This window comes from Chrysoperla carnea, chromosome 5 (genome assembly GCF_905475395.1).
Source record: "Chrysoperla carnea chromosome 5, inChrCarn1.1, whole genome shotgun sequence".
NCBI classification, from domain to species: domain Eukaryota; kingdom Metazoa; phylum Arthropoda; class Insecta; order Neuroptera; family Chrysopidae; genus Chrysoperla; species Chrysoperla carnea.
Window position 1 is genome coordinate 6278320 of NC_058341.1, and position 11522 is coordinate 6289841.

The window sequence follows — 11522 nt, forward strand, 5'->3', positions numbered from 1 at the left end:
TGAAAAGAAAACTTCTTTATTTAATTTACAAACCTTATTTTATCTCTGACGTTAACAAAATCTTTTTCCACGCAAAATATACAAATATTATTTGATTTACAATATTATTTGTAAATCAAACAGGAAATTAAAAAAACTTTTATCATTGATGCGATTTCCAAACAAAACTGATTTTTAAAAACGTTTTGATGGTCTCGCATAAAATTCTGACTATGATCAACAATTTTTTTAATTAAAGTCTTATTCATCTGGGATTTATTATTATTAATTTGATATTGTTTTTATACCACTATTGCTTTTCTTTTTTAAATAAACCGCTGTGTTTGTTTACTTGAATAGAATATAGATGTCACTAAAACAAAAAGCTAAATGTCAATCATATGTTAAAAAAATAATCGTAATAAAAATCGTAAATAAACCTTGGTAGAATGTCATATCAAAAAATTTTCAATTAAAGTAAAAAAAAACAAGAATTTGGTAATGATGGAAAAGGCATCATCGTGTACAGAAACTGATAGTGATAAACAGGGCAGGTAAATAACATTTAAAAATATATAATTCATTGAGAATTCTTCAACTTTGTATTATGTTCTTTGTAGTTGTTTACTGCTACGATATCCAAGTCAGAATTCTTTGGATGAGAGCTCACAAAAACATGTGCCACGTTCATCTGGTGGTAAAGAAAAACCACCATATCGAAATCATCAACACACACATCGAGCTTTTGATGTTATCAACTTGATGCGCAAGTAAGTTTGTCTGAAATCTTTGTAGATTTGTAGAAACTAATTTTTTTATGTTTCTAGGTCAAATTTACTTTGTGATGTAACTCTTGTAGCTGATAATATCGAAGTTCCCGCACATAAAGTCGTCCTCTCAGCATGTTCCCCATATTTTTACGCAATGTTTACAAGTTTCGAAGAGAGTAAGCAAGATAAGATTACCCTTCAAGGAGTTGATCATCAAGCGTTACAACTCCTGATCGATTATGTGTATACATCAGAGGTTCATGTTACCGAAGAAAATGTTCAAGTTTTATTACCAGCTGCAAATTTATTGCAGCTAGTTGATGTACGCGATGCATGTTGTGATTTTCTTCAAGCACAATTACATCCAACAAATTGTCTAGGTATACGAGCGTTCGCTGATTTACATGGTTGTTTAGAATTATTAAGTCATGCCGAAACTTATATCGAACAACATTTCCCCGAAGTGGTCGAATGTGAAGAGTTTTTAACGCTGACACATACTCAAGTGTCGAAATTAATATGTAGTGATCGTTTAACAGTACCTTCAGAAGAAAATGTCTTCGAATGTGTGATTTCTTGGGTACATCATGATCTCGAATTACGTCAATCACATTTAGCTGAGCTAATGGAGCATGTACGTTTACCATTGCTATCACAAGAATACCTTGTACAACGCGTTGAAGAGGAACCGTTACTAAAGTCAGATCTAAAATGTAAAGATTATTTAATTGAAGCGTTAAAATATCATTTGTTGAAGGGCGAACAAAAAATTTCATTTATAACACCCCGAACGAGACCTAGACAGCCAGTTGGTTTACCAAAAGTGTTGCTTGTCGTTGGCGGACAAGCTCCAAAAGCAATACGTAGTGTGGAATGTTATGATTTAAAAGAGGAACGTTGGTATCAAGTAGCTGAAATGCCGAATCGACGTTGTCGAGCTGGATTAGCGGTTATAAATGGGAAAGTTTATGCTGTGGGTGGGTTTAATGGTTCGTTGCGATTACGTACCGTTGATGAATATGATGCTGGACAAGACAAATGGACAACGTGTACAAATATGCAAGTACGACGATCAACTTTAGGTAAGCAATCAAATTAACTGGAATCTGAATCTTAATTATAATAATAATAATAATAGAACATGAGACCAGTACCGTAAATGATCAAGATCTAACACCTAGGCCAGAGGGTTCTCTGTTCCCTTTTTGAGAACCCGAAGATGTGACATCTCGAAATAAAAATACATGATTCTGCCGAGACCTGATGCTACATATAAATCAAATCATAAAAAACCAGGTACCATTAAAATTTCAAAAAATTTTACAAATTATTTTCAGGTGTTGCTGTATTGGGAAACTGTATATATGCTGTTGGAGGCTTCGATGGATCATCTGGTTTAAATTCAGCTGAAATGTTTGATCCTCGCACACAAGAATGGCGTTTAATTGCATCCATGTCAACACGTCGAAGTAGTGTTGGCGTTGGTGTCCTGAATGGATTATTATACGCTGTAGGTGGTTACGATGGAGTTTCTAGGCAATGTTTAAGCTCTGTAGAATGTTATAATCCAGAAAATGATACTTGGACACCTATAAATGATATGTCGGCGCGGCGGAGTGGTGCTGGTGTCGGTGTTTTAGATGGAATTTTATACGCTATGGGTGGTCATGATGGTCCAGTTGTTCGAAAATCTGTCGAAGCATACAATCCAGAGACTCAGCAATGGTCGTCTGTAGCAGATATGACAATGTGCCGTCGTAATGCAGGCGTTGTGGCTTTAAATGGTTTACTTTACGTCGTTGCTGGTGACGATGGTACCGCTAATTTAGCATCTGTTGAAGTATACAATCCAAAGAATGATTCATGGACCATGTTACCGTCATCCATGAGTATTGGACGCAGTTATGCTGGTGTTGCAATTATTGATAAGCCAATCTGAAGATGGGCTGGTGTTGGGACGACAACGGCGACATCGGGGAATAAATACGCGAACACTAGTGATTGTTTACTAGATGAAGCTTGCGGTGGGATTGGTCTACATTATGAGAATGTTTATGAATCACTTGATCATCCCACTTGTACGTATCCACCAAATCACCCCGGTGTGGCAGCCGCCGCAGCCGCTCCAGTCGGCCCAACACCTCCAATCGAAAATATTTATGAGCGTGTTGATGATTTACGTGATGCAAGTGGAAGTGCTTCAACCATGCAACGTGGTCTACCACCGCGACGTATTAATTCCGATCGTAATCTAGCTGCATGCCATTATTATGGGAATTATGAAGCGCTACCTAGTTGCAGTAGTAACAGTTCCACTTATGGTTAGTAGAATAAAAATACCTATTATATAATTATATATTTTGGTACTGAAAAACGAAAATCAATCGGGAAACGCCTGTTTTTATATTAGAATATGACCCAAATTTTTGCTATAATAATGGAAAAGTCATGAAATCATTAAAAAAATTTATTTTTCATTGAGGTATTAAAACCGAAATATGTTCAAAAGTAAACGTAAAATAATGAAGGTATTAAAATTTAAGTAAACGTTATCTTAATTCTTAGAGGAATCTGCGCGATCGGTTTTCATTTTTCGGTACTAAAAGACCATTTACGAATTATTATTACTAAAAATCTTATTTCCATTCCTTTATAGGTCGTATTGGTAACACATACGGTCGTATCGATGTAATCGGTCATGGAATTGGACGTATTGAACGACATTTATCATCCTCATGCAGTGCTGGTATTGATCGAATGCCACCAGGACCTCCGGTTGCAGCACCGCCAGTAAATCATTGTGTGCCCACACCAGAGAATCGTATTAGTAAAATATCTGTACATTGGTTGCTAGTAAATAAATGGTTACCAATGTGGGTTGCAAATACTGATGGTTTTCCAGATTATCGTGTTCTAGATTTAGTTCCATGCCCGGCTGTATCTGGTGATGTTGTTGTACCCCCACCACAAATGCCACCACCACCAGTTGTTGAATCCGATGAAGTGGAAGGCGATGAATTGCGTCCTCCATTTCAAGCACAACAACAACCGGTTGTACAATCACCATCTGGTGCTCTACCCCCAAATGATGAACAAAATGATATACCTTAAATGCATCCTTTTTGTGGATGTTTTATTAGGTTTTCCAAATACAGCACTGCCTGTTTTATTCAATTAATTTTAGCAGGGATTTAAGTTCAATTATTATATTAAATCATCATATCTCTTAAGTAATCAAAAAAATTAACGCTTAATTTGAAGTTAACTATTTAATATTCGATGTTCACTTCCGAAAATAAAGAGGCTAGTTCTAGTACTATTCGTTTCGAGTTAACTTTAAGGTAAGTCAATTTCTCCTACAAACCCGGTTTCAAAAATCTCGGTTAACGTGACAATGAGCGTTGTTGAAACTTTGGGTTACTAATCCTTTGATATTTTCAAAGAAAAATATACCACTTTTGAAAAAATTCAAATTTTTCCAAAATTTCAAAGAACTGTATTTACGAGAAAAATTATCTAATTGGGATTATCTACAACTCAGGCGAATGCTTGTATTTTGTAATTTTTTTCGAATGAGTTGTAGTTGATCTTCGTTAGACCATTTTTCTCGGAATCGCATCTATTTGAAATTTAGCAAATATCTGAATTTTTTTTGAAGGTACGATTCTTTGATTTCAAGTGTTGTTTTTTTTTTCGAAACTCATAACATTTTTTAGATAAGCCGTAGCCAACTAACCTAATTAGTCGTTCAATTAACAGTCTAGCCGTTTTACTAAACGGCACCGTTTAACTAGCTGCCTGAATGATTTCCGTATCGTCTAGTACAACTAGTTGGCTGATGCTTGCACAACTTAAAAACAAATAAAATATGATTATCTATTATTGCGACACAGATTCATAGTAGGGCTTACAACTCTTTTTTTTGAATCTCTGATCACCGAAAGGTGACTAACATGCCACAGCGTCTCTCTGAATCTCTTCGTCTCCATAGTTTGTAGGTGAGTACTGCAGCTCTTGCCGTGAAATCCATATTAATTTTTTGGGCTAATTAAGTTTGTTGGTTACGATATATTCACAATAAAATCGACCAAAATTTCTCCTTCATCATTTCTTTAGTGTGATATTTTATACTTTCCAAAAATATACAAAAAAAGGAAAATAGACAAATATTTTTTATGTAATGTCTATTTTTTATGGTTTGTGTCTATGACAAAATATATTTTATGAATTAATAGTGTAGTTAGCGCTGCTGTTGTTTATAAAAAAAAAAAAAACTTTGTTCATGAACCAGACGCCCCACTAGTCAATTGTCTAATGTTGTTGTTTTTTCATCTGAATTTTTTCACATTCCTCTTAGATCTAGTGCCATGTCTTGTATTTCTCACGTCATTTCAGAATGCCTACAAATTTCAGAGGCTGTTCAATAATTTCTCTTTCAAGAAGGTAGAGAATTTGTAAGGGAAACTTTTAACTTAAAATAAATGAATATTCATTGTGGCTGAAGATAATTGAATAAAAAAATGCAAAATTCAATTTGTCCGTCACTAGAAAGAACGAGTTGAAAACGGCAGTAACAATCTCTCAAATTAGCCGTTCTGAAATGACTGTCAAATACCACGTCTGACCCTAGACCTATCCAAATTTATTTTGTTTTTAAGGATAATGAAAAATTAAAAATAATTACGAATTTAATTTAATCTTAAAATATTTAATATATTTTTTATTTTACTATTTTTTAATTGGACCAAATAATATATTTTTAAAATACAATAGCAGTTACTAATAGACCAAAAGCCCATGAACTTTTTTGGAGTAGAAAAATCACCAAGACCGCAGCTACTTTGAATTGGTAGAGTTTCGGGAAACGCTTTTTATTACAAGAATTTTATAAAAATTATGGTAACTCAGTCCTGGAAGTGCAATTTACGGTCTTGGGAAATGGCTCATGTGGTAAGGCTGCAAATTGCTTTTTCAGAATTGAGTTTTATACAAAAAAAACTTCGAATGTGCGCAGATCGCAACAATCATGAGGGTGGAAATGTAGTTACAATCATGATAATTTTCTACTCGAAAAAATTTCACGGGTTCTTGGTCTATAAACATTTTTTATAATTCCATGAAAGCCTATTTATAATACAAGGTTTGTCCAATGTTGGAATGTTTGGAAAACGCTTTTGAATTCATTTAAAATCATTGAAAAACCTTAATCATTGAAATAGCTTAATTGTGGAGTTTAAGATCTTTTATGATCTAAAAGTAGGGGATTAAGAAAGAAAATTGTATAAACCTTGTAGCAATCAGAGAAATTAGAAGATTAAGACAATATCAAAATTCGAAACACAGTTTTGATTCATGTTTTCTCGACTGTGAAATACACAATATTCTCCAAATATTTATTAACGTTGGGTTCTTTTCGATTTTTTTCAAAAGGGTACCTTAAAAATTTTCAAAAGAATCGAGAAAACACCATTCAAAGAACGATTTATGGAATCGATTTCAAACGATTTAAGAAAAGAAGAAATGGAGCAGCTTTAAATTTCTATTTTCTCTGATTGTAATCAGTTAAAAACCAATAATTCATAACTAGTGATGAATGATTGCTGGATAACTCAATAATTTTATCTTGAACAAGTTCAAAATGTTATTTAGAATCTATTAGCAATAAAAACAAAATCAAAATGATCTTTATTTATAAAAATTTGTTAACATCTAGGTCCAGTATTTTATTACTAAGTTATATTTTAAATTTCTATTAAAATACTGGGTCCTAATCAGTGTTTTACTTAAAATACATAATTTTAAGGTTAGAATTTAAAACACATATTATTAGGTGCGTATTTCAAATATATTACACTCGATAAAGAGCCTAAACAAACAAACAAAAATCTAGAAATATCGCAGTACGTAAAATCGGGGCGTTTATTGCGATTAGTTCCATAGTAAGTACATAGTGTGTAGAAAAGGGTCTTTTTCGTTTGAAAACCGAGTTGTATTCGGTACAAAAATGTCTTATTCAGAACTTTAATGACAGGCTTACATTGGAGAATGAAGTGGCCTCAAATATGGTTGTTAAATGTTCCCTTCGACATTCTATTCTAGAATGAGATGAACCTTGCTTGTAAGCTGTCATAACGTACATGAAATAGAAAGTTCTCGAACTTGTTTAACAAGACCTTCTGCAAGTAAATTTTCCTTCGAATGTACTTACTAAAATTTAGTCACTAAAAATATTTCGAAATGTAGAAAAACTCGATTTAATCGAACTAAATTAAAAATCGTAACTAACTAAAGAATAAAAAAAAATCGCTCGTTTTACAATTAATTCGAGTTATATTATTTTCTTTTGTTTTTTAAATTTTTATACTAGAATAATTTTAATATATAGTCAAACAGGCCCTAATAAAAATAATACCTCGTATATTTTAATTAGAAAATATTCCTCTAAAATAAAAACTGTTCGTTGTTGAATCGAAACTACCCAAAGATCATGATCCTGAAAACTTGTACTTAATTAGGGTAAAACGATGATATTCGTTTTTTAATTTTTATTCATTTCGGTACAGTTTTGTTTGAAATAGATAAACACGGATCAGAGTTTGATTAGGACCAAAATTTTTGGTACCGCACTTTTTAATTTAAGTTAGAGACATGTTAAGATAAAAGATATGCCGAACTGCAGAATGGAGTTTGGTTTTATGCCTTTATTTCATCTCTGACTGAAAGATCTCCAATTTAAGGGTTCAGTAACACAAAAATCTTGAGAGATTGTTATATCGGTTGAATAATACTCAAAATCGAGGTTAGTGAAATCATACATTAACCAAATTCTTTAGCTACTCATGAAGGTTGTAAATTATGATTTTAGGCACCTAATCAATGACCTGTGAATATGAAGAAATGAATTCGTCGAAAAACTAAAAAAGAAAAACAACCGTGATATTTGCTGTTTTTTTGACCAGCATTAAAAATGAAACTTGAGAGAGGGAAAAATCTCACAAAAGCTCAACTATGGAATTATGGGAATGCATAAATGTGCGATTTAAAGAGAAATAAATAAGTTTTTGAGTTTTTACTAAAAATCAGTTAATCGTACGATCATGACAGATGAAAGTGTGCGCTATCTTCTCGAATCTGCATTCGTGTGAATAATATATCGAAAAATGAATTTTACACAAGATCTGCGAATTATAATTTAAGATTAAGGGGTTGAAAAAAAGGATATGAATTGTTCAACATTGAAATACTTTTCAATCCAATCCGAGGCATAGGTTATTATCTCCGGAAAGAGTGTATTTATCCCATACGAGTAATAAAAAATAATCAATATTGCAAATTCATGGTCGCATATTATTTTCTGTTTTCAGAAAGATTTTAGTGAAATAATAAAAAAGTTAAAATCGTGTTAATTAACTTTTTAAATATATTTAATTAGTACAAAAATATAATAAATAAAACACCCAGACCCAAACCAACTACAATACAAAAAAATATTTGTACAAATACTACAAACAATTTAAAAATAATTAATAATTTTGATTGATCGATTAAATCAAAACAATTTTTTAATTTGTATTTTATTTAAATTAATCAAAAAAAAAATGTATCAGTCTTATCAGTTAATTAATTAATTAAACAAAGAATAAATTTAATATGTTACTAAAAGGTATTTAAATTAAAAAAAATAATAATAATTATGATTTAGAGATATTAATGAAATAAATAAATTCATTTTGCTCACTGTTATATATTTTGTGTGTGTGGTTTTTCATTTACCGTTTATTAACTTCCTTGTTCGGAAGTTATTGTTTTCATCCCGAAAAACGAATCCTTCTCCGCAGAAAACAAAAAAAAAAAAAAAAAAACTTTACAACGATTTTACTAAGCTGTTTTATTTAACTTACAATGTTTCTATGTATATTTGTTCGAGTCAAATTTTGTAACGGAATTTTAAAAGAGTTATTCTCAACCGATTGAGCTGAAATTTTGCACACATGTTTAGTTTGGATTATAATGTATGTTTAGCTAAGTGGCGTCTTTCTAAATCAAATATGGTGGATTAGTTATTTGTTTTGCACTATCAAGATATGGGTATCAAATGAAAGGGTTTGCTGAGAAGAATGCGAAAAACATATGTAAATCGGATGACAATGCAATTTTTATGGTAAGCATGACTTGATTTTCTCATCGCGTCCACTATATTTTATATAATACATACCTTTTTTAGTTTTAAATAAAAAATACTTTTTTTTGTAGATTTGATGGTGATACCGCTCTAGGCTCACGGCATTGCAAAGCGCCTTTGTGTAACAAAATACAAGGGCGTCTTTTTTGTCTTCGATCAAAAACTGAATGAGTGTTTTAAAATTATGTTTTTTCTCAAACAAATTCAACTACGATTTCCATGGCAGGTGGTCCGGCACCCCCTTCTTCTTAGATCTGTTGCTGCCTACAACTTCCTAGATCCGTTGCTGCCTACCAGTTGCTGCCTGTCCATCTGTGAACACAATAACTCAAAAACGAAAAGAGATAACGAGCAGAAATTTTTATGATGTGCTTAGGACGTAAAAAATGAGATCGAGTTCGTAAATGAGCAACATAGGTCAATTAGGTCTTGCATCCGTAGGATCCATCTTGAAAACTGTTAGAGATAGAACAAAAGTTTAAATGTAAAAAATGCTCCTAATAAAAAAATAAACAACTTTTGTTTGAAAAATCCAAATATCACTGTTTACCCGTGATAATATCAGTTATGTGTGGCTATCTAAGAGTGACTATCTTTTTTTACTTACATGACGTAAAAATAACAAACGATTACGTAATCAACACTGTCTATACATGGTATTTCAATACTTAATTCAGTTAATTGTTTGTTTTCACTTGTTATTTTATGCTTTTAATATGCGAATTTTAAATTAGACTGAAAGTAATTGATTTAATAGTTAAATGTCATATCCACAGTGTAATACACCGATCGTTTATTTTTTTTTTATAGCTTGAAGTTGTAATAAAGTTTATAAAAGTGCTACCACTAAATTTAGCCTGGAGGTAAGGCGTGCCCCCTACACAACATAGACCTTACATTCAATGTCAACATGTTATTGTCATGATATCAATATAATAAAATAATAAAATGCTAAGTTGTTGCCTTTTAATAAAATTTATTTCGTTCATTTATTTTTATTTGTTATACTTAAAACGTTTACTATTTTATTATTACCTCTGTGCAGATGCAGGATAGCGTTACAAATTTATTAACACTAGTAAAAGGGTGCTGATCTTTGCTACTATAATGGTATTATATAGACAACTGGCATAACAGATGTTCATAAAATTGCCTATCGATATTAAAAATAAATTCTTCAAGTGTTTTTTACTTCGAGATAATACAATAAAGCCGTAAAGTTTCGCCACTGGATTTTTCGAGTTTTTTTGCAATATTTTCTCAAACTTGAGGTTATGAATCGGACTAAAATTTATCGGCCTTTATAATGATCATAAGCTTCAACCTTTAACAGTTTTTCAATTCAATTTCTCCATTTTTGGAAGTTAACAGAAAAAGTTGAAAATATGAAGTTAAAACGGTTATCTTTAGATTTTGAGGTTATTTTGCTATGTCCAGGGTTCGATAACAGAAATAGCAGAAATATTCAAGAAAAAGTCACCAAAGAAAACAATGTAGAGATAAAATCACATGTAGAAAGTTCGCGCGGGTCGTTCCGGAACTGAAAAACTCCTTTTCTGTATTTTTTACAACAAAATAAACCTATTAAACAAAAATTAGCCATTTGCAAAAATTTATCGAATTCTTTATCAAATTCCGGTAGATTTATTCGACTATTTTTCATTCCTTAAAAGAGATTGATCCGAAGGTTGCTAATATATGTTATTAGTCACAAATTTGCACAAAATTTTTCCTACTTAATTCGAAGCCTTTTAATGTACAGTTTTGATTACACTTTATCGATTTTCTTATCAATAAAAAATCATTTTACATCGAAAAAAAAAACTGTTTTAACTTTCTCGGGCCTTGTGGAAACTTTTTTTTTTATTAAGTGTTTCGTATCATAATATTTTTCTCGCTTATAAAATATTATGCAATAAAAATTGCAGCTATTAATCATTATATAAGCTTTTATTTTATATGTAAAGTTTATCGATATTGTTTAAAAATAAATTCTTAAATAGATACTTTCTATTAGGGTGGGTTTCAATTACATTTTTACATTAAAAAGAAATATTTCTTGATTGATAAAATCATCCCTTAATTATACTTTTACCTTGTAATTACTGTAGATGAAATTATTTGATAATTTGAATAATTGAATAATTTTAATTAATTTATTTTAATATATTCCACACTTTTGCTTATGAAAATTATGTCCTCTAAACACTCCTTTGCGACTTTGCCTTAATTTTACTGTAATATTAATGGCATAAAATGATCGAATTTTCCGCTTTGCGACCACTCTGTAAAAATGTCTAAAATGTCCGATATCTCAAAGAGCCTTATATGAGAAATCAGAGCAGTCACAAGCCGGAAAAATTGAAAATTAAGGACTAATCGAAAACTAAGAACAATATATACTGGGTAAAAAGGATCTAAGAAAAGTCAGGCTATTTGACGACGAGATGAAGTTCTTGAGATACCATGCGAAAAGTTCCCAAAAAAAATTTTTATATTGGATTTTGGGCGATAACATACAAAATATTCGTCCAAACGTTAAATGAACCCGATTTTTGTATTTTTTGGGTCAAAATTACTCTATATACAGA

General features: G+C 31.4%; 1 protein-coding gene across 1 annotated transcript; it reads left to right on the plus strand.

The window, feature by feature from the left end:
- The first annotated feature begins 391 nt into the window (after nt 1-391).
- Nucleotides 392-2900, plus strand: LOC123301746 (ring canal kelch homolog). The gene is made up of 4 exons (XM_044884630.1): nt 392-533; nt 600-749; nt 807-1831; nt 2087-2900. Exons 1-4 carry the CDS (start codon nt 481-483, stop codon nt 2686-2688), a joined length of 1830 nt encoding a protein of 609 aa, XP_044740565.1. The 5' UTR covers nt 392-480; the 3' UTR covers nt 2689-2900.
- The last annotated feature ends 8622 nt before the right edge of the window (nt 2901-11522 follow it).